The 24127-nt window shown below is 47.8% G+C and overlaps 1 protein-coding gene across 1 annotated transcript; it reads right to left on the bottom strand.

The window, feature by feature from the left end:
• Nucleotides 1-2079: 2079 nt before the first annotated feature.
• Nucleotides 2080-21450, bottom strand: LOC119383491 (uncharacterized PE-PGRS family protein PE_PGRS54-like). Its single transcript, XM_037651658.2, has 2 exons — nucleotides 21326-21450; nucleotides 2080-3822 (listed from the first exon to the last, which is right to left on the bottom strand). Exons 1-2 carry the CDS (start codon nucleotides 21332-21334, stop codon nucleotides 2257-2259), a joined length of 1575 nt encoding a protein of 524 aa, XP_037507586.1. The 5' UTR covers nucleotides 21335-21450; the 3' UTR covers nucleotides 2080-2256.
• Between the last annotated feature and the right edge of the window lie 2677 nt (nucleotides 21451-24127).

The following is a 24127-nucleotide window of genomic DNA, read 5'->3' on the forward strand; positions in this document are numbered from 1 at the left end:
CGTCGGGGGTGCATATACCATGTGGTGGTGAGTATTCATACCCATCACAATGAAGCATTTATAATAATGCTTTTGGTCATAATATACATCATCGTGACTCTTAACTGCTGAGACAGCCTTCTTACCAGTCAAACCCAATTGTGTTTTCCTGCGTCTGAGAGACATCCTAAATGACGAACAAGATGACGTCCATTCATGAGTTTTAACACTGCGAGAAACTTGTCAAAGTAGTTAACATCGTGGTTTAGCGCTAAAAAAGACAGACACATGTGAGAGATCGGACACGTCTGCGCACCAGTGTGCTATTTATTCCATTGCAACCATTGCAATAAACCAGTTAGCGCCTGTCCTATCTTTCACATGTGTCTGTCTTTTTTAGCGCTAAACCACGATGCTAAGTACTCACCAACTCGCCCAACAACAAGTTCTTATTGTCAAAGTACTTTATTTGTGCAGCGTTCAGTCACTACAAAAGGGAGTCATAAAATATGGCTAAGATAATTGCTCAGCCAAATCCACGATTACAACGTAATCACATATTTCTTGTCTTTATTCAGAGGCTTTCATTTCATGCACCTGAGGTATCTATGTGCGAAATGAAAATACATATAATGCCGAAGTGAAGTTTTCGCTCGACAGTCGTTGGCTGACGAGCGCCAACCTCTTTTAAAACAATAGTCGCGCAAGTGACCGAGCCATCCAAGGAGTGTTACACCATTTTTGGCTCAAGTCGCACACCAAACGCAAGTTTCAAAATTCAGCATCTTAATTTATTATCTCTCTATCTATACCATAACGAGCCTAAAGCTATGAACTTGCCTTGTCTATGAAGCTTTGAAAACACTTTAATTATACAAAGCCGGCCCAGATAAAATAAATGTTCTCGTTATTTGAAGATAAAGTTTGGATAATTTGGACGGTACGACGATGATTGGATCCTATTGTATTATGGTTATTTCTTCTGTTTAATCAAGACATATGCACCTGGGCAGAGAAAAATGGGCAAGGCGGGCTCTGATGCCGATTTGACTATTCATAAATATCTCCATAATTGATTTGTTACGTTTCACGTTGACTGGCGGCGTAAACTTTTGCGAGTCTTGCAGCTGAGTTCCTATCTTCATTGAATACCTTTCAGCCACGAGTAAATGATGGGCTATTTACAAACGTATATAAAGGTACACAAATTTTACCCGAGACTTCGTGGTAAACGTTTTAAGATGGCAGATAATCATTCGCGCTATCTCCGGGGGAGTCCTCGTAGAGAAGAGTAATTAAATATCGATTTACTGAGAAATCAGTGCGTAGCGCTTTTTCTTCTTTAAAGGAGCAGTATCTTGAGGTATTCTGTGAAATGAAAAAAAAAATATCCATTCACCAGCGCTGATGGGGGAACGTAGCATGGCGAAGTTCTTATCAAACATGGATAACGCCTTAAGTAATGATGTTGCGTGGAGCAGTACTCGTGCACTCTGAAGTGAATTAAAGTCATATTATAGGTAAGCAGAGGTTTGAATGCATGCTATCTTTATGTTGACGTTTCTGCCTGTTAATACAACTGCGTGCAAAGCACTAAGCAATTCACTTGCACCAAAATTAGCACATTGAGCGATGGGAACATTGTTTGCACTCGCGTTTATTGTATCTCTAATGGGAATATATGTTCACTTTAAGTTAGGCGTTAGCTAGCTTGGTTCATGGCACTTTCTCAATTGTAAATTGGTCAGCTTTGTTTGGAGAAGAGTCTTGGCAGCCAATAGAGGAGGCTAAGTCAAAGCACATGTGGCGATGTATACGCCATCTCGAAACTCACGTTCGAGTTTCCAATGAATCTCAGATTTCTAAATAATCTGATCCTATTTAGCTTAGTGCTTGTGTATCTTGAAGATCCGTAGAATCGTAGAGAATATTTAACGTAAACTGAGCCTCAGCAGCCTCCTGCTCTTTTTCGGGGCAGCAAGGACGCAAATGCGCGAATGATGCCTCAGTGGCATATCGTATCAGCGCGGCTTAGAGTGTGAAATTTTCTCCGTTATTCGTCGACCATTTTCCGGTGATACAGGTACACACAAATTTTTGCCGCAGTAATCTACCAGCCTAACTGTTGCACTGTATCTCTTTGGTGTACGTTCATAGAAAGAGAGGGAGAAGCGCGAGGCGCGTTCATGTCCTTTAATGGCTCGCATTCGTGGTCATTCTGGTGGCGGAGGGTGGATGAGTATGTGTAAAACGGCACAGCTTGAGGAGGGGCGTCTCCTACCTCCACGGACTCCAAGACGTGGGTCCGCGCACCGGCGGTGGCGCTGCGGGCACGCTGTAGCCGCTGGACTGATGTTGATGATGATGCGAGTGCTGTGGCCGACCTGCATTCTGTAGTGTCTTCTGGATTATGATGACTGGGATCACTGCTCCCGTTCCTCCGTGCGCGTTGCGAGTTGTCGAGTCGTGGTGACTGTTATCGGCTGGGCGCTGTGCCACCTGTTGCTGGTGTTGTTGCTGAGTCACTTGCTGGTGATGCTGTTGCTGGTGATGGCTTTGCTGCTCCTGGCGGTGGTGAGCTTGCTGGCGTTGGTGGTGTTCCTGATGACCTCGCGTCTGAAGTTGCTGCGTATCTGTGGGCGCCCTGTTGTTGATACCGTAGCTGGGCTTCGAAAAGTCTCCGTTAGACGTCAGGCCGCTGCCCTGTTGGCTCTGTGTCTGCTGCGTCGGGAAAGAAACCGGCTGCACGCTCTTCGCGCCGTGGTGGTGCTCCTTCTGAATGATTATGATGGGTATCGTGGCGTGGCCTCCGCTCGTGTGGCCGTGGTGCTTGCCCGTTCCCGTCGGCTTGACTCCGTATGACCCGGTACCGGTGGCATACGACGATGGCTTCGTCACCTCTTGCTGAGACGGTCCAGTCTGTCCGCCACTGCCCGTAAAGTAAGAACTAGTACTGTCCTTCCCGGAAGCATGCTCGCCTGTCAGTTTACTGAGACTAGAAGCCTTGATACTCGTAGAGACCACGGGCACGTACACCACTTTCACACTCGCCGGCTGAATCGACACGTGCGGCGCCTCTGGAGCGCTCGGAGGAGGCGAAGGTCCGAACTGGCTGCGTATGTTCAAGGGTCCGCCGACGCCACCTTGAAAGCCTCGCTGAGCACCGGCAATGTTGCCCTGAGGACCGCCAACTCCACCTTGTGCTTGGTAGTTGCCGTGTCCTTGGAAGTTAGATTGCCCTTGGTAGTTGGAGTGCCCTTGGAAGTTGGCGTGTCCGTTGAAGTTCGAGTGGCCCTGGAAGCCGGTTGGGCCTTGGAAGTTTCCGGGGCCCTGAACGTTTCCTGTGACCGGAAAGTTTCTAGAGCCTTGGAAGTTTCCGGAGCCCTGGAAGTTTCCGGGAACCTGGAAGCTACCGGGACCCTGGAAGTTTCCTGGACCATGGAAGTTTCCTAGCCCCTGGAATCCCCGGGGACCTTGGAAGTTGTCACCGTTCCTGGGGTAGTTTCCGTTGCCTTGGAAGCCACCTCCGGAGTCTCCTAACTTTCCGTTGTTTCCTTCCTGATTCCTGTTCCCTTGAAATCCCCCCTGGCCACCCTGGAAAGGCGTAGGTCCCGGAAAAGAGCCGGAAGTCATCGGGAACGGTGCCGCCGAAAGCTGATAAGGACCGGACACCCGGAATCCTCCGCTTTCTTGCAGGGCCTCCATCAAACTGTGCGGAGCCGCTCCCTGGCCTCCAATCTGATTGCCGTTGTTGTTGCCTCGGTCGATGCCTCCGCTCAGGAACCCTTGGTGGCTCCTCTGGACCAGGGATCCAAGCAGGATTGCCATAATCGCCGTTGCGAACTGCGTAAGACGAACACAGCTTGCATCAAGCACTTTAGGCCTTCTCGCAAGATGGCTATATGAATCATTTTGTCAGAGCGTCCTCACTTTTCGGTTTGCACACTTAAGTAAATGATATTAAACATGGTAGTATCCACCCTGAATAATTGACAAAAAAAATCAAGTTGATTTTATATAGCACGCTATAATTGCAGTGATTTAACAAGACGTAGCAAAAAACAAGGGCCAAAATTCTTCGCTGTCGTTAGGTGACAAGTGGAGCAACATGGCGGCATCAACATGTGAGGACATATTAGTATAGAAGTTTCGTATATTATCCTCGGTACTTACGTACGCCGCGTTAATTTCTCAGCGGTCAAATACCTAACCACTGTACACTGCTTGACAAGATCAAGCCCTAAGGCACATGGCTACGACAATACGCCACTGCAAAAATGGCTACGATAATTTACTTTAGCACCCGCGTTTAGAGCACACGTACATAATCTTGACCCCAGTTGTCAACATTCGGCGAGGCCAGCACAGGAGCTGTGGGTTTGGTCAAAGCACAGCTGATGGCGAGCGAACGTAGCGGCAGGTAAGCGGTATAGACAGACCGGACAAATCGGGGTCGTTCGTTTCATGTAACCCTCAATAACCAGCGAAATATAGCTGCCTCCTAGAAGCGATGAAGATTCTGGTCTATAGTTTTTTTTTTTTTTTTCATTCTTTATTTACAAAATACTTTACAATATACAAAAGCATTACTGGACCCATAGCCATTGGCTAGTTCCGGGTCCACAGACAACTTAGGGTATGAAATGCAGCACGCGAGCAAACAGAAACAGAAGACGTGATACATAATAGTAATATTACCATACATAACTCATACACAAATATAAATATAACATCAGTATTCTATTATCCTTCTCGCACGCGAGCGAACAAAGCAAATACATAACAATGAGTATGACATGCACAACTTAAGCATTGACTCGCACAACTTATGCAAGAATGTAAATATAAAGAAGTGTACTCTCATCGACAGTATTTTTCAAAAAAGTATTTTCTGACAGCAGACCTGAAGTTGCGGTAATCGTACACAGTCGTTTTCCGTGTCGTAAAAACGCCACACTCTCATCGAGCATAATGCTCGATGAAAGTGTGGCGTTTTGGCAGAGGCTAAGAATATTTCACCGTGAACGTTTTTGTAAGCATTTTTAACAGGCCACCCGTGTATAGATTGGTTTTGTGTTAAGTGCGTAGAATAGGAGTTTTGTAGACAAAGCATGCAAATGAATTTGCTGAACATAGCATTCGAAGGTTAAGCCCAAGCACGTAATCGCACTGGCTCTAATCCATTGCGTACGAGCAAGTCGTGCTAGCACTATAGACCACTGGTGCCAATTTCTGGCGGTCGAATTTCGTGGGTGTCCTTGCTGCTCAGGTGCACACACTATAAGGGTTTTACGCATGTGGAGCCACGCCAGCATTCTGATTTCAGATGCATATATGACCACTGTCTGCATGAAAACTGTAAGCGCAGTACCGTCTATCTGCTATGTGCAAGTGCTGGGCAGGACCGAATGAACAGGAAACGTCAAGCTAGCTAACGGAAACGTCAACTAACTAAGGGAACGTCAATCTCACTAGTATTGTGAGAGAACTTTCATTCTTTTCGCTAACAGGAGTTGCGTTGCGTGACGTCAACATGCGGCAAATCCATATAACAAGAACGCCTTAAATGAAATTCAAGTGCAACATTAAACTTTGCTATATATCGCTGTCAGTGCTGCACGCTTCGGTCGTAACTAACACGTTTCTTTTAGTTATCTCAGTTTCGTGCAGGTGCAAAAATTAGTTTCATATTTGGTCCTGGATTCTGAATGTTGACGTAGTCCTTAGCTACAGGAAAAAAGTAATAATGCAGGAAAACTTAATGCGGGACGGCGTTATGGTGGACGATCTTAAGACAACCAGATACAGTGCGAACCACGGAAGTTTTCTGAAGATCACAACCTGTAACGCTGCCCGCTTCGAGCATAAGAAATTCTACGCAGGAATCGAACATGGCCATCTCGAGCCCTAAAGCAGAATGTTTTAGCCACTTAAAAAAAATAGAAAGACAATCAACGTCGCTCGACTGACGTAAATATTATTCAACGCATCTGCCATCGCTTTATCGCCTCCCGGAGAACGAGGAAGAATAAAAATGTAAAGGCGCCCCCGTTGTTCTCATCATGAGCATTCAAGGAATATTCCCGCTTGGCTGCAGTGGCTTGCCTTAAAAGGAAAAGCGTGACCTAGCTCTGTCTTCGAGCCGGATGGTCTTTGACTCGTAAATATCTCGGGTTATTTTCGATAGGAATGCAAACTTTGCGCGCGCGCGCGCTATACCTTCTCTAAAACTGCGCGAGAAACCGCGTTCCCGGCCGGCGGGGACCTCTAGGCTGCAACGAGGTCCCGCTCTCCGCACCGCACGTATTCTCCCTTCCTGGGCCAGCCGCTCCGGTGACCGGGTGATCGCGGCGCTTTTTCATTCTAAATAAAGACGCACGCTTCCTCCGTCTCTTCCTTCACGTGCGTCTCCGAGCACCTCGTTCCGTCCAAGCGGCAAACGTTCCTTGAAACTTCCGTTCTCGCTCGTCACGGGCCACCGTTGTTTATCAAAGTTATGGAGAAAATAGGCTACCGAGGAGTCGACAATCGTAAAACGTACACATTCATGAAGGCGGTGGTAAACTTGCCGCTTTAACGAATTGTGAATGCAGTTTAACTGGAAAGTAACTACGCCACATAAGGAGCGCAGTTAAAAAATGGGGTGGGGTGAACGGGGACGCTTCAGACTGTGGATCCAACGCTTCGACACGAAAAATTGTCTTGCCAGATTTTGAAGACATGCGCCATTTTAGATATACAGTCGAACTCGTATATATCGAACCCACATATAACGAATTATTGTTTATATCGAACAACTGTAAAATTTTCTTTAACATATTTTTCGAAATATAAAATATTGTATACGTCTAGTTACCCATATGCATAGCTTTTTAGTGATCCCCTTCATATTCTACATATCCGGGTTCTGCTCTAGTTCCTGATGAAGACAAATTCCATCGCCGAAACAGTCCCGACGAAGACGATCCCTCTTGTCTAAGGATTGGTTACACAGCCCGATGTTTCCATTCTTCGCTCACTAATGGTCAGATTAAGTCATCCTTCTACACAGTCTCGTGCCCTTGTAAAACTTAAACCATCAGTTGTTAGGCAACCTGCTGTCGACCTTTTGTTAAGACATAATCTTGAGAGAATAGGTGGTAATATCAAGAAGGCTAAATCACTTACTTTAGAATTGTTTTTTTTTTTTTTCAGCGAAAGCACATAAGAACGAGATTCCATTTCGAGCAACTGTATCAGAGAAAGGCACCTGGCAAGTCGCTGTATCTAGTTATTTGCAGAACTGCTTAACTTCGTCGAGTTTTCCAGACCCCTTTCGTATGCGTAATTCTCAGGCGCTAGTTCAATTCCTCTCAGAGGAGAACCCCGGCTGTTGTAAAGCTTTTAGTATGGATATTGAAGACCTTTATTACTCCTTGCCGCATGAGGACTTGTTAAAATGTGGTAATGAATGTATTAACGTACAAGGGCACGAGACGGTTTTCACCGATAAATGTGGTGTTTCTACCGGGGCTTTTCTAGAAATCCTTTCCATGTATTTAAAGTCGACGCTGGTAGGTTGGAAGGAAGGCGTTTAAGTGCAGAAATCAGGGATATGTATTGGTTCTAAGGTTGCTCCGGTTCTTAGTGATTTATACCTTAGCAAGATTGACAATCTTTTGGAAGGCGCCTTAGGTAATTTTGTCATTAAGGTTTTTCGTTATGTGGACGATTGCTTGACTTTTGTGTAGTGGTGAGGGCTTTGAAAACGTGGTAACCTCAGTGAGCGAAACATTTCAATTAAATGGAGCAGGGCTGAACTTTACTAAAGAGTTGCCTCAGAATAATGGAATACAATTTCTAGACATTTCCTTAACGTTTCAGAAGAACCACGTGTGCTGACAGTATGCTCCTAGATCTTCAAAACCGCTATTAAATTTTTCGTCGAAGCACTCGAAGGTTGTAAAAAACGGTATCGCCATGTCTATAGCCTTAAGTCTGCCCTCACCAAGTAGTGTGAGCACAAAATGAGTGATAGCTTTAACGCACAGCTTACGCGTCTTTTAGATGTAGGGTATCCTCGTGATGCAGTGGCCACGGTCGCTGAACGTTTAAGGAAGGCTATTGCGTTAAGTCCGAGCATGGTTGCAAAAGCGATAGGAAGAAACGTGTCGTAGGTATACCGTACATTCATTGCGTATCTCACAGGCTAAAGAAAGTAGGAAGTAGATACGGCATTAATGTTGTTTTCACGGCTGCCAATAAGCTAGGTAAGATTTGTGCCGCTGTGCAGAGGAAGAATGAGCGAGTAAAAGACAAGAAGCGAACCGATATTTGTTTCGTAAAACATACAAACAAATTCACTGATTGCCGTACAAGTGTGGTGTATAAGGTTCCTTTCAGCTGCGGCCGCTTCTACGTAGGACAGACGGGCCGCTGCATTAACCAGAGATTATTAGAACATAGAAGACCACTAACCGGAGGCTCACCTTCTAATCTATAGTTACATTGTCGAGATTGTAAGTACACGCCAAAATTCAATGAATGCGCAGTTTTGTACCGACATAAGAATGAAGAAACGCGTCTGATGATTGAGACATGGCATATCGAGAATAGTGGTAGCGCATGCGTGAGCCAACCGTCGATTAACTTACGTAAAGATGAAATCAAATGCCTTAACAGTTATCTTTCGCGTAGGCCCCCACGTGTGCCGGATTGATAGGTTCGCCTATTGCATGGGCATGCGCAGATAAGTTTTCGTGCCTTCTTTCTTTTCCGCCGTTGTGCATCTATTCAGTTATTAGTCGGCGTTTGCGGTGTCCTGACTTCTTTCTTGTGTTCGTGTTTGCACGCCCTGTATGTTTTTTTAGAATGAATACTTACCAACTAGCTCAGCTCTCTGTTATTCTAAGATAAAACGGCATGCAGTGAAACGCATCTTATCAAGCGCCTGATTTGTTATCTGGGTGTAAGCCTGCTGACAGTAACGTTGCTAAAACGCATTACATTGCAAACTCTCTCGCTTTCTCGCCTTGCACCATTTCTCTACTTGGTGACCAGATAGAGAAAGTCTTTCCTCCACCCAAAGCGAACGGCACTGCTGTTCCCCTTCCTTCTTTCGACCAGTCTGTCTCTCCGTGGACTCGTAAATAGACCACCACCTCGCTCGAGGAGCCTGCTCGCGCGTCGCGCGCATCGCTAATAAAGCACGTCGCGGTCACTGGGGCCCCCTTCGCAACGAAAGAAGGCGTCCGCTTTCACCGAAAAAGAAGCCGTGAAACGACGGGACGACGGGAAGAGACCGTCTCCGCGGCGTTTACATATGCGGCATTACTTCCCCGTCACCGTCGCGAAGGAAGCGACGGTCGCGGCGAGCAAACTCTTCATCTTCGTCTTTTCGGCGCCAAGTGTGCCGAGGAGAGAAAAATAAAAGAGTAAAATACCAATAAAATGAAGAACGTAGAATGACCTCGCGAAAGCGAGCCTGCCGATCGTCGTGCACGGCACCGTGTGCTGTTCGCGGCGACGCCTTCCTCTCGTTCACCGCCTTTATACGCACTATACGAGCCGTATACACATGCATGCGTGCACACGCACACTTGCCGCGCTACACACTCAAGCACGCACAGACTGCTTGTCGAGACGACGGGGCGCGAAAGACGTCGCCGCTGCCGCAGACAATGGCTCGGACGGAGGACTCCCCCTCACCCCCGTATTCCTCGAAATAGTCGTACCGTTCATACGTGCGCGTATGCGCGGGCGCGATTCGCCCTAGTGCGGGCAACGCGGTGCTGACGACCTTTGCAGGCGACCCTGACTGGAGCGGACCACCAAGAGCTTGTTCTCCGGCGAGCGCGCGAAAGAACCATCACCTCGTCGTGTTTCGTCGTCGGCGTTGGTGGTACGCGCACGCGCTGAAAAAGAAAGCGGTGAGGGCTTTTCCTCCTGGCTCGACGGACGACGCACGCGGTTCGCTGCTCGCTCGCTCGCTTCCGAAGCGTTGAATGGAGCGAGCTCGCCACCGCCGGTGTGTTCCCTACTTTCGTGTTCTCGCCTCCGCGAAAGACACGAGAGCATTTTGTCCTTTATGACGCTCCTTACTTCGCTCTCTCCTCGTTATTTTGGTCGTCGCTCGACTCCTTGATATATATCAACGACTATATATGCCTTCGCAGCGCCTATCACCACTTTGAATTTGCGCCTCATTTTCTCATTATCTCTGATTATTCTAATTGCCTAGATACGTCTGGTGCCTTGTGGCGCTGCGCGCGCTGTTCTCGTGTTCGCACTATCCTTTCGCGATTGCGCTCTTTCGTCTCCATACCGCCCCCTTTTCTTTCCTCACTCGTGCTTTTCAGTTCTCGGCGTTGTATATCCTCTAAGTTATCACATCTTTGTGCTTTCCCGGATGTTGTTCCCTTCTCCGCATCTCAATAGATCGTTGCTCTCTCTCGGACTCTGCTTCCCTTTCAGGTTTTGGCTGTATACCGTAGATGCTTTCACTCACAGGCTGACGTATTTCGGTACTCGCCTTTCCTGCAGCGCATAGAACGCCCACCGTTTTCTTTCTTACCAAGCGGAGCACGGTGACTGCAAATGGTCGCTGTGGTGCGCAGGCAGGCACGCAGTGCTGTGTGCAGCAATCGTGAGAACACCGACGTCGGGAGCGTCCTCGTAAAGAAATGTATGAGCTATACTCATGAATACGGATTACAGCGGCCCGTGACTTACCACTTGCTGCGTTCTAACGGCGAAAGACCTGCGCCGCCGTAGTATAGGCGAGGGCGGCCCGAGCCACTTTTCAAGCCTGTATTCAGTGATGACACGAAAATGATGGGGAGCGATTTCGTGCTGTGCACGTTTGAGTTTTGCCTCCCCGTAATGCTACATCGAGGATGGCCACTTAGCTTAGTAGTGTAATCAAGAATGAGCGTATAGTGACCGCGTCACGTTTACTGTGTATGGGCGTGCGACTGTTTTACATATTATGTATGCTCAGAGATGTTGACGGACCGTTTTTGAGCGTACTAATCGTCCGAACGGAGCTGTTTATAAACATCAATGTGCCTGTTGTGTCACGCTGCGAGCCCTTGCCGACTCATTATTCGCATCAGAACGCGCATCTCACTGTAATTCGCTATAACTCTGTGTGCGCATCAAACGAGATATTTTCATGACCAGTACTTGCACAAACGTCGTCAAACAGCTCACGAGGAGATCCAAGGAGTCTGCTATTGCAGTTTACGCTGTGATTGTGGAGCATGTTTTCTGCCCGTACTAATAGCCCCCAGAAAGAACGCATTGCCAAATTGATAGTGTATACTAATGATGACTGTGTAACCGAGGCGAATGCTCGTACATCGCCTGCCTTACGCATTGCTGTAGCCTTGATCTTGACCGTAATAAGTATCTCGTTGCCCCTTACGGACACTTTCAAGAAATGTGAGCATAGCCCTTGTGTGTGCATAAACAACCGCGTGCAGTAACGATTGTACTGGGAGCCTGCATAACACATGAAGCCAGCTCGTGATTATATGCAAAATAATAGAAGGGCAGGAATAGAAGCTTGCTCCCCTGAATACAAATAAAATGGCCACGGCGATAAACTTGAGAAACCCACATTTCTTAAAGATGAAACATATTCGGCGGAGCGAAGATAACTTATGTTCAGACTCTATTAGCTGTCGTCGTAATGCTTCCTTCGTACATAACCACGCACATTTTTTTTATACAGCATGTGCTGCAAAGCCTCTTTCGTTCGCAAGAGGCGGGAGCTCTGTTTCACACTGTTTTTGTTGGGGCTCACGCGTACTCAATTTATCTCTTTGTCCGAAAACTGCTTGCTATAGGCTTCCGCTTCGTCCAGAACTCTTCGCTCTTTAGTTGTTACATATGTATACAGCCAGCTCGGGCTGTTCTGCGGTCCGTCTCCCTTTTCGCGCCGTTCCGTCCTTCCGCATACACTCTGCATTCCTTCGTTCCGCTCTGTCGATCTACAGAAAGATTGCCTTGCCGAACGCTGACAGGGCACTGCAGCACCAGCCGAGTAACCGCTGCTGGCCGTCTTTTGGCGGACCTCTGTGTTCTCCTCAGCAGCACTCGTATATCAGATGGAACGAATTGTCCCCCGCGAAACGGACGTCGTCTCAATGTCTGCCTCCGCCTATACGTGGCTATGGAATTCCGCTGCAGCGCGCGCTTTGCAAGTGCGCCTCGTTAGCTTTACAAGACTTCGTTAGCCCCCGTGTGCTTGTGTCACACAGCTCCTTCCTACCGCTTCCATGCTTTTCCTTTCACTGCTCTTTGTCCTATGCTCCACATGGCTCGCCATTCTGCCGTTGCATCGGTCGCCTCCGGCTTATGTATACACATGAGTGGCGGGCCTCCCTTCTCGGTGCTGCGCTCGAAGGTGGTGGCACGCAGCCGGTATGTAGGGCTGTCTGAGAACCGGGTGGCCTACACTCTCGCCGTGCTGCTACACAGGCTTAGCGCGCCATCCACACAATGCTGTAAAATGGTTAAGAGGGGGAGCGGATGGGAAGGAGGGTTTGAACACTCCAATGGTTACGTTACGTCTACCGGCGCTCGGATTTTGACACGCAGTTGTGGTGTGTTGAGAATTTTGAGACACTGCAACTGGGCAACATAAGATAGAAAAAAAAATAAATACAAAAAAAACGTATAGCTGCCTCAAGAAGTGTAGAAATCTGGAAATCTCGACCACACAAAGGCGACTGCTCCGTTTTTTTTTTTTTTTTCATCGGGAATTGTGTTTTCTTCTTGATGTCTGAAATCACCGCTTCGTTCGCTACCACATTCCTAGACACTGTGGAAAGTTTCCAGCGCGCACACAACAAAGACGTAAGGGCAGAAGACAAACAAGCGCTGACTCACAACTCAGTTTATCGGTGAAAAGGAAGTACACGTATACATACGCACCTAGGGTTATTCAGCCCGGGTGTATACATATATGTGTCCTTCCTTTTCACCAATAAACTGAGTAGTGAGTCAGCGCTTGTTTGTCTTCTTCCTCTATTGTTCGTTGTGTGGGCGCTGAAAACTTTCTATAATGAATTACTACCAACTAGCCCTGTTTCCTGTACTTTTACGTGCCATAAAAACACGACCCGGTGACTGGCAGCTTGAAACGGTTCCTTGCATAGTCAGCAGAACACCTCTGCGCCACCATTTTCCATTCTCTTATAAACAACCACCGAGGTATAGTAACCGAGCGTGCTCGTCTCCTCGACCCATTCGCTTCCGGCATGCCCCACCGGGAAGTCTTCGGCCCGCACCGAGAGGACGGCCCACTTCAAGATCAGCGCAAATCGACAGATCGAGCAGCCGAACTGCGGCGGATGGTCGCCGAACAGCGCCATCCCTGCTTCACGTCGAGTACTCGAAAAGAAATCTCGACGGCCCCCGAATACAAGGGCAGCTTTCACCACGCCATTTCGCGCCACAACCAGGCACTCTCTCTGCTCACTCTGAAAATAAGCGGGCCAACCTTTGTGTCCGAAAGGGCTGACCGCCTCTTAGCCTCGGCGTTTACGGACCTTTCAAAGCAGATCTAGCGGGCGCCTACTTCAGATGCAGCCTCTCAGTTTCCATGGCCCATCTGCATACGCTCCTTTTCTATGGCGCCGCTTCGTTGTTGGCCTTATTGTTTTTCGGGCTGAGCCAGCCGCCCCATACCCTCGCATCCATGGAACGCTCTGTCCTGCCCGACGCGCACGCTGCCCAGCTAGCTGGTTCCTTTCGCTGTTAATAACAAGCGCCGTGCGTGGATCTGCATTAGTCGGCTGCTCTTCCTGTTTAAGTGGGCGTATATCTTTCAGGGAGTGACGGCGATGCATGAGGTTGGGATTATGCTGTCCTTAAGTTAGGGTAAGAGATAGCGAAATCTGCTTCGTTCCACGTAAGTATATAGCAGGGCGAGGCTCGCTTACGGTTTGAATCTGGGCGCTGGAATACACGCTGTTGGAAAACGGAAAAAATAAATAAATGAGAATCGATATACAACTAGTATTGAAACCAAACAAAATAAAATATCTCGCGGGTTGCGATAGCATACAGCAGGAATATGGTAGTGGATCGGCCCTTCTGTAATTATTACTTCTGCCACCGAATCTTGAAGGTGAAACACACTCGTAGCATTCCCCTCACCCATTCCTCTTCAACCTTCTCCACCGTAATGGCGCTGTAGTTATGGCGGTTGTTTCCAAAGTGCACTTCTGCGAGTAGTCATTCTATCTTTTTCTGTCGGAATACAGTACGCTCTTAATCATGTCCCGGTTAAATGCTGGCTATATCCAGGAAACCAGACGAAAAATGTCCGGTTTCCTGGCTATATCTAGCAAGCGGGACCTGATTAAGAGTGTAGAAGATCAGCTGTCTGCAAACAGTATACAAGGGCTCCCTTCCCAACCGCACAAATAAGACCGGGAACAAGTTCCCTTTCAGGTTTACGAACCCGTCGTTTAACCTTCTACTACTTAAACCACTTTTGGGGCTACGTGAGAAGGCCTTGTTCTTAGCTGTTGATCTCGAGAGCTACCTGTTATTAACAGCTATAGTACAGTGCTCTTTATAATAGTCCTGAGCGTGGCTTTCACATTTAATAACGAAGAACAATCAGCTCTGAGAGACGTCTGTGATTTCTGCACAGTTTGCTGCTATGAACACGTGCCGTAATTCAATCTTCATATGGCTATCTCACTGGCTCTTCGGGCAGCTGTGAACGCCATATACGACTTATTTCTGGATATCAACAGCTATTCATATGGTGCAGACAGCTACGAAATGAAATGTGTATGTTTCTGCGTAATGCTGGACACGCCTGCTTCGCTTATTTTCTTAGTTAGCCATTTGGGGATAGTAATTAGCTTGGTTGGTTGTTATCTGTTTATCAGTGTGCTTGTTTACGTGGGCGCAATAGATTAAATCTGTGTGGATGCCGTTTTTATATTAACTGTGTCAGTAGTAACAATATACATACGTAGCAGTAATGTTTGCTCATCGAGATGTGAACAGGTTTCACGGGAACGTCGTCAGAACAGCAATACCTACTACGGTCAATGTTCAAAATTAGCGCGGTTTCAATCGTGAAACAACAACAACAAAAAAAAAAAAGAATCTAAGTCGAATAAACATATAGGAAAACCGGCTGCGATCATTACGTTAAACCGACAGAAAGAGGCCGGCGGGATAGTAGTCACAGGGCGATAAAAATGGAGGAAAACGAAGATTAAGAAAAGCCTAGTATGCAGGCACACATAGTAAATAAAGCACACTCCTGATCGCTCCCAGAATCCCAGCAGAAGCGTTTTGACCACAAGGAAACGGAACAGTGTCTTGGCCGTCTTAGGTAGGCTACAGCCCGAGAAACTGTGAGGTGGTCTTCCAAGGTCATTGGATAGTTACCGCCGACCACAGCCGTACTACAAGCGATCGGGTGCGATACGCGCGGGGCATTTCTACGCGCGTAGCCCGAAGCGGAGCCGTGAATAGTCAGGAAGAGCCGGCGCCGCAGCGGAAAGCAATATTGGCTTCACTGATTTCCTTATGGGGGGCTCACCAAAGCGCGGCGCACCGGCATTCCATTTCATTTCGCGCCCTCCAAAATGCGTCCCCGTCTTGATCGGTAAGGAGTCGGGTCTACGTCTAGTACTTCAGGCATTTCCCTTTTCCGTGTGTATGTTCTTCGACCATATATATTATGGTCAGGTGTACCACGCCAGATTCCCATTATTCTGTCATTTATACAGTCGGTAAGAATCAGACTTGCACACGGTACTGAAATATAACCGATTACGATAACGCCGAAATCCTTCAAAAGTGTAATTTATCATATTTACCAATTAATGTCCCAAGAAAGTAACCGACGAATAACAGTAATCGATTGCGTAACTTTCCTCCCAACTGTTGTTTACATTATACGGATAAAATGAATGAAACGTTATGACCTGGCTATATCGTTACGTCTTATTCAGCACTGAGCACAACTGTTTATATTATGTGGCAACTGATTTTCAGTTTTCGCCGGTCTAGTTCCCTCGTTCTTTCTTTTGAAAACTTTAGCTGCGACACAGAGAGTTAACAATGTGTGCTCTGGGAGAAAGAGGTGTTGTAACGTACCGCGAACCCATTTCGCATAGGTGTGCGACAAGTGGAAGGGGGGGGGGGGGGCTTCCACTTGTCCTCTTTCTCCCAGAGCACACATTGTTAACTCTATTTAGCATTAACGCTATTTACGCTATTAACGCTATTTACGCTGTTAACGCTATTTAGCAGAAGGCTATAGGGTCGCCTGCTGCTAAATAACAACACGCTCAATCTCCTTCTTCCTCACTCCTCTCCATTCCTATTATCTTATTCCCCTAGTTTTTTACTGGTGGCGCAGGGCCGTAGCCTTTTATTGGCTGTAGAAAAATGTGCCAATTTGTACTTTATTTTCCAATTTAATCAATTTAACAATGCAGTGATGTCTTCATAAAAAAAGAACTTCGCTCTATTTCAACGGCGCCGGCTTGACGTACGCCCGACGCTCGCTAACTTAAACCTGATAACGTGATCGATAATAAGCCGCGCCTGCGAAGTCATCGGATACTAAATATTTAAAAAAAAATTTGAAGGAACAACATCGCTTTCTCTTTTTCATAAACCTTGTCATCCAGGTCGCCGATCGGCTCAAATCTGGCGCATAGGAGCATGGCTTCAAATATTCACCCGTTTAACCACGATCTTGCAAATCTGCGACCGGAAAGGAGTTGGTCCCTGGTTCGTACCCCGGACCAGGACGAATTTTTGTCAACTAAAGAGCTTCCTTCCTAAGAAATCCGTAAGGATTTCCTTGTAGCCTTGAGCTACAAGCCGGTGATCGTCAACTTACCCTTTTCTTAACCACTATCCGCGTGTTCCCTTTCGCCTATATACAGCTCTAAAGGTCCCGGCAATCGTTCATTCATCATCACGGCAGCAGCAACCAGATTAAGAAGTAGATTTCGCATCTTAGTATAGAAGCTTTCGCCGTTCAAGAAAGGTGACCGAACTTCCCAGTTTTGCATCTTCCTCTTCGCAATGAATGCAGCTCGTTATCGCCTGTCAAATACGGTGCCCCGGTTTATTCGTTATCGACACGCTGAACGCATTACGCAGCGGGGTGCCGATACGTCCCACCGCCAGTGAAACGAAATGTTCGTTCGCTTGTCTGGTGACGCTATTTTCGCGATCCGTTCTAGTGCGCGGTTCGATATGCGGGTATGTGCAGCCTGGTTGCATTTTGTCCGCACTTCCTAGTTCTAAGCATGTGCACTGTTTATTCGCTCGCTGTCGAATATTACGATGGCGAGTTGAATCCGAGATTTTGATCCTTGCATCGCTAGTAGTAAACATACAGAGAGAGAGAGAGAGAGGGGGGGGGCAAAGGAAAGAGAGGAAGGTTAACCAGAGGAAATATACGGTTGGCAACCCTGTACTTGAGAAGGGGAAAGGTGGTGAGGAATGCTGAATGAGGAGAAGAGAGTCTGTAACAATACTATAAAGTCCTCGCAATAGCACTGTCCAAAAGCAACGCACCAACATAATCACTGAACTGTCACAATGTGCCATTCAATCCGGTTTTCGTAAGAAACCGTAACAACGCCCTCATACTCCTCGTGTTGAAGTCCGTGTGGACCAGTGCCCTAAGAATTTTGGAATTCACCCCCGTTTACAAGTCCACGCCTGCATACCCTGGGCCCTGATCTCCGACTATACGCATCCCGTGCAACCTATCACGACGTGACTCTATCCTGCTGATCCGTATATGCCGTGGAGTGGCATTCTAGTAGGCTTATTAATGTACTATTGGAATGGCTGATAGCCCACTGTGCTGAACTCTGCGGGTGCAGCGAAATAATCGCGCACCTTCTCTGTGCGTGCACCCGCTTCGACTCCGAAAGAGCTGCCCTCTCAGCCGCACTAGGCCAGCTCGACAACCGTCCTCTGACAGAACTAAACACTGAGATTTTCTGAATCTCTAATCATGTGCAATCGAGTGCATGTAACTGAATGCTGTAACTGAAGTTACTTCTGTATCCCATGTACCCAGTTTGGATATAGGCTGCTCCTCTCTATCGATTATAATCCAGAATACCGTGGCATGACAGCATGCCACAATAACATGCCCCGCTGACGCTGCGCGCATGCTGCCAATGCACTGGATAAAGCTTCCAGTTTGAGATGTATACCTTTCCCTCCGTCACGTACAGTCACGTACATATTTCCCGGCTTATACAGTCAGCGCGCGCTGGAACTCACGTCACTGAAACGTGTCGACAAAGCGACAAAGCACACGTGTAATACGGCGGAAACGGGCAAAGCAGGCAGTTGAGCGGAATCCGCTTCGATACTCGCGTCGCGTACGAATTAAGATGTCTCGTTCCAACGACGGACGACTTCGACGCTCAGCAGTCAGGCAAAGAATTTCGCCTTGAACTATGCAGACGAAGGAACGAAACGGCAGCGCATGCAAGAACTAGTAACGCCTACTATACGAGCGCGAAATAAGAGCGCGAAATAGCTCGCTCGGGCGAAAGAACGAAATTGAAGTGCCTGGAATTCCACACGTGGCAAAGTAAATATACAGAGAGAAAGATAGCACGTTGATTTGTCCAACGGTTGAATTGCCGGCAAGAAGTCGCTAAGAGCAAATAGGCAAAAGTTTACATAATCAGAAGAGGTCTTTGTTGCCTTTCAACTAAACAAAGAAAAAATGAGAGGACGAAGACAGTTTTTATTGTTTGGCTGACCGAATCGAGACTGAGACGTCGTGTTAAGGGACTCTTACAAGAAGATTAAAGAGTGAACATGGTGTTAAAGAAGCGCACGAAGCCGTATACGGTATACATAACTCGTGTCTATCATGTGATAGACACGGGCCATTTGTACGAGTCGCTGCTCCCAAAATTTCTTGCAAAACGGAGATCTATACATGAGTGGTACGTCGAGGCGGTGGATAATGCGGAATTCGACACATATGAGTAGCCTCCGTTTATGAGTAGCCTTCAGTTCTCGTTAAAATGATGTCATATTGTATAAACAATACTATAAGATACTTCTTGGGCTATGGGGTGGCAGTCGACACGTTAACAAAGATGTTTTGGAGTGTGACTGCGAAAAGTCGTATGAACGAATGGACTGATTGTTTCGTACACATCCTTCTCGCAGTCAGCCTGGCAGGCGAGATAAACATACAAAAAGCAGAACGCCGTACATGGGTCGAGAAATGACTTCTCGTCTCATCCAGACCACCGTACAGGTTTGTATATATACACACGACACGGTGTCGTACATGGTGCCATCACACTGCGCCGTAGTGCATCTGCGTCATCACAACCGAAGTAGCAGCACTCTCGCATCGGGCCGTGCGAACGCCTCATGGAAGGCTATACATAAAGGGGCAGGAGGTCAACGCCGACCGGCTGTTTGCCGCGAGTGAAATTGCACCCGATGAACTACGAAGCGGAATGCGAAGGCCATTTATAGCCGAGCCATTTCATTCGGAGCAATTCGTGCGGATGTATACGGGGCTACCTGCATAGTATGTATACACGAACGACTACCGACTTCCTCGTCACGTCAAACGGCGGGTCAGCCCTCGGGCAGAAGCCGAAGCCTCAGTCCCACGCGAGACAAGCGGCGCACAACTCATCTGCCTGCCGGCCCACGCCAGGAGAGTCGTTACGGGGATATTTTGATTGCGTCTTAACTGGATGCCGCTGCAGGTATAGGCACGACCGACAAGCTCCGATGAGTCACGTGTCCAAGCGCCTTGCTAAACAAAGATGTTCTTGCGTCACTTCCTTCCTGAAAACAACGGAAGGCTGTTCCTTACTGGTTACACAAGTATGCACATGCTGAAAACCTAGGCTGGGAAACGCGCCCTAGAGAAACTGCAAGTCGGAGTACGGCATGCTTAGGTACTTACGGCGAGGACTTATCAACATAAGTAGAACTGGGAATGGCGCTATGACCGAATGCTCGACAAAATGACTTGTCTTTGTCACGGCTTGACGAAGACAAGTTTCTGAGTCGAAACATCGATTACAGCGCGGCATTTCTTGTAGGACTATCTTCGTTTACTTCACGTCTCCGTCTTCTTGCTACCTTCGGCATCACTTAAATTTACTTCAAGAGGAGTCAAGGCGATGGAAAACCAAGCTTAATCGACTGCCAGCGCAAGCTAAGGAACTTTCTGAATTAAGACCCAACTTGGTTATTCTGGGTAAAAGTGATGTCTTATCTTTATATCAATCGGAAGCATACATACATTTCTGCTTCAACTATCTGAATGTGAGCTAAATACAGAACTCCGCTTTTCTGCCTTAGCTATGAATAGCATCAGAGCGGTTGTCCCAAGCGTGGCTAATCGAAATACTTCATAAATACAACAATAGGTGGCTTCACAGAAGTGTGAAAGTAAGACTTGAGGAACGCAGGAAAATGTGCTTGATGTCACTTCTGTCATATTTTCTGGTGTAGCTATTCATTGCTTCTTGCCTTGTTTTCCAGAGGCTTAAGCACTCGCTCCTATGTTGTTCCGATTGTCTAACCGGCATCTTTCCGAAATTTCACACATGCGATAGTTTGTTGCATAAAAGGCGCAACTCGCGTTCCTGTATCAGTATTCACTAAGCAGTCATTCAGGTAGCAGATAATATGTCATAACGTAATACGACTATAGGCATATCATTAAAGGGTCACTGCGAATGTACCAGCGCAATGACGCTTATCTGGAGTTCATTCTCACGTACTCCCTTTACGGCGCTCAACTCTCACACTAATTCTTATCGATATCACGAGAAACTTTACGGAGAATTGTCCTCTAAACAGCAATTCTCTGGTGACCGGTCGAGGCGAGAATCGAGGCTGGACCTGCTGCGAGATCACGATCATCTACTCAAATGAGGAACACGTTCGGTAGCCAACTTTCGCTTCGTGACCGACATCAAGTCCGCGGGCAGTGGCGGTCCCCTTATCAGCCCTCAGTTTCTCTCGCGACTTCGGCGCGCACTCTTAATCCATCACGCCTGTCGAAGAAAGAAATCGTTCGGCCGCCTGCAAGCGTCAGTCACGAGCGAGCTCCCCGGTTCATTCGCAGCTCCGTCGATCCAGCGAAGGCTGAGAAGGGTCAAAGGTCAACCCGTACGGCGGCTGCAACTACGTACGATATTTTCCTCGTCACTCGTCCACCACCACCGAGAGAAGCACGCATGGCACGCGACACATCTACTGGCAAGCGCAGTCGGCCGCGCATAATCCTCATGGTACGACGGTCTCTTCCTTTGGGATTGTGGGGCCCCGCTGTCCTCCAGGTCTGACTCACCTGAGCCATGAAGGTCCGCGGGAGTGCACGTCTTTGGTGTCCTGAGTACTGGAAGGGGGGAGGACTTGTGCCGGTGGTCTGCTGCGCGTCCAGCTTCTTATGGCAAGCTGCGCTCTGGAGGCGGAGCCCCCCGGCGTCGTTGTCGAACGGACGTCTCACCCCCCTTCCTCTCCCCCCCCCGCTCCCCCCCCCCTTACATGGCAGCGGCCAGGGGTTTGCTCTTGAACCGAAGGGTCGCGTAGAACGATGACCTCCGGCCGCCGGATTGAGGTCGGCCGAGGAGAGAGTGAACGCTCATAGCGCGCGCGCGCGCGCCCGCATAGCGTCGTCGGCGCGTTTGTTCAGCGTACGCCCTTTCTTCATCTTCTTCTTCCTCCCGCGCCGAAGCAGCCGGTGCTTCTTCGAGAGCATCATCTTCCGCTTCCCGCGCCGTCCGCCAATTATCGCCCGGCCGCTCCGGCCGCGCGCTACCGCTGCCGCCGACGTCGCCGTGGCTCATTTGTGATGCGTGCTCGAGGAGAGAAGGGGTAACTTGTGCTGGCTCCGAGCATGAACAGCGCTGGCTCCATTCTGCGCCGTGAATGCAGGCTTGCGGGATCTACCGAAAATCGACAGCTTCGGAAGGAAGCGATATAGCTGATGGCGTGTGCACGCCTCTGTTTAGACGAGCGCCTATGCGCGAAAGAATGTGCCCGCCTGAAAGGTTTTCTTTTTCTTGAAAGCGGAGGTAGAGCAAAGGGGCCGGCTTAAGGAGAATATTCTGTTTTTAGGAACTAGGTCTTGTTCTACACTTTTGACGGCGTGGCAGTTTTGCCGATAGGATTTTCCAAAATATGTTTCAAACATGTAGTCCTTTCACGGGGACCGGCAGCTGCTTCAAAATTAGGAGAGAATGGTGCGTCGTTCTGAAAGAGTGTTTCGCGCTTTTGTTCAAATACTTTTCAGTGAACTGTGTAACCGTGGGAACAAGGAAATGATTAAAAGGAACGCGTGATACGGTGATTACGAGGAAAGAATAGCGCTTAATCGAGAACAAGGATGACGTGAAACGTCGCTATACATCCTGATCGTTGAGTCAAGTGTAGACTGAGCATGGTTAACCAGCGACTATATAACGTGCTGACGAGCTGAACTAACATATATCGAGCTAACTGAGCAGTTATCGAGCTAATCGAGCTAACCTATCGAGCTAACTGAGCAGTTATCGAGCTAACTGAGCAGTAGAATTCGACGTTACCTTGCATGCATGAGTACCGAGCAGCTCCGAAGAGATGCAAAGAACGAATATATAGACGGTCAATGAAAAGTCCAGCGAAGTGATTAATTTGGACTACTCGCGCGAAGCATACTTTTGGCTGCATAGACGGTCGTCACAGAGTCTGACTTCACGTGCCAGAATGAATAATGCTTGTTCTATCGACATTAACTTGTATCGGGCCGCCTGTTAATGTTGTTCGAAGTTCCTGGAAATCCTTGAACGCGTATACATACGTCCATAGGTCGGCAAAAAATGTGGAGCTCACTCAGACTCACTCACGAAACATATCTTACCCTCAGGGCTCACTCGGACTCAGACTCACCAAACTTTTCCTCATCCGGACTCACTCGGACTCAGACTCACTATAATTTTTCTCAACCGGACTCACTCGGACTCAGACTCACCAAAATTTTATTCACTCGAACTCACTCAGACTCAGACTCACGGCTCGATCTGAGTCTGAGTGAGTCTGAGTGAGTCGACTCATGAGTCTGTTAGCATTTAATTATCATTTTTCTACCATAATGTGAATGCTCTTTAGCGCCAATACCTCGCATAATCGGTGCGCTATTTAGCACCTTTTTGATCTCGTACCTTCATATACGAGTTATCTGAGTTTGCAGTTCAATAAGGACCTTTTTATTGAAAGTCATGACTCACGCGAGATATTTTTATCAGTAACTTCCCGTGAAAAAGTTTGCGGGGGGAGGTCAAGGCACCTCCCCCCCTCTCCCTCCTCAACTCACGCCTCTGATCAATAAATATTGAGCTGATGTATGAACGGTAGCGAGTTTAAGTATGCGGGAGTATACGGGAGTATAAAACGTGAGCTGGCATAGGGCTGATAGTAATGCCAAAGTTGAGTAGATAGGACCATAGGTCGGCAACAAAAGTTGGAGCTCACTCAGACTCACTCATGCAATATATTTTGCCCTTAGGGCTCACTCGGACTCAGACTCACCAAAATTTTCCTCAACCGGAATCACTCGGACTCAGACTCACCAAAACTTTTCCCAACCGAACTCACTCGGACTCAGACTCACAAAACCTTTACTCACCCGGACTCACTCAGACTCAGACTCACGTCTCGATATGAGTCTGAGTGAGTCTGAGTGAGTCGACTCATGAGTGAGTTTGCCGACCTATGCATACGTCACATAAAGAAACCGTCGTTTTTTAAATGTGATACTTTCATTTCTACTTATCCCCCCCCCCCCTCCCCATCATCATGTTCCGCATATTTCTAGCTGCCTCTCTTTTTTAGGGTTTTCATATTGCGTGCCTTAAATAGAGACAGCCTTCTATTGAAGTGCTCGGGGAATCTGCCGGCTAAGTGTTGCTTAACGCCAGCAGCCAGCTCATTCCCAGGTTGTTGTTTTTCTCTCGCGTCCTTCAAGCACTCCCACTGCATCTGGGTCACCTGCGAACGTGTCATCAATGCGCTATGTTCCGAGTCAGTATACGAACGCCAATCTCCTCTCTCGCTATCGATCAACAACAGCGGAAGAAGGATGCGCGCACATATCATGTCTTTTCTCTCCTAT

Source organism: Rhipicephalus sanguineus, chromosome 2 (genome assembly GCF_013339695.2).
Source record: "Rhipicephalus sanguineus isolate Rsan-2018 chromosome 2, BIME_Rsan_1.4, whole genome shotgun sequence".
NCBI lineage: Eukaryota > Metazoa > Arthropoda > Arachnida > Ixodida > Ixodidae > Rhipicephalus > Rhipicephalus sanguineus.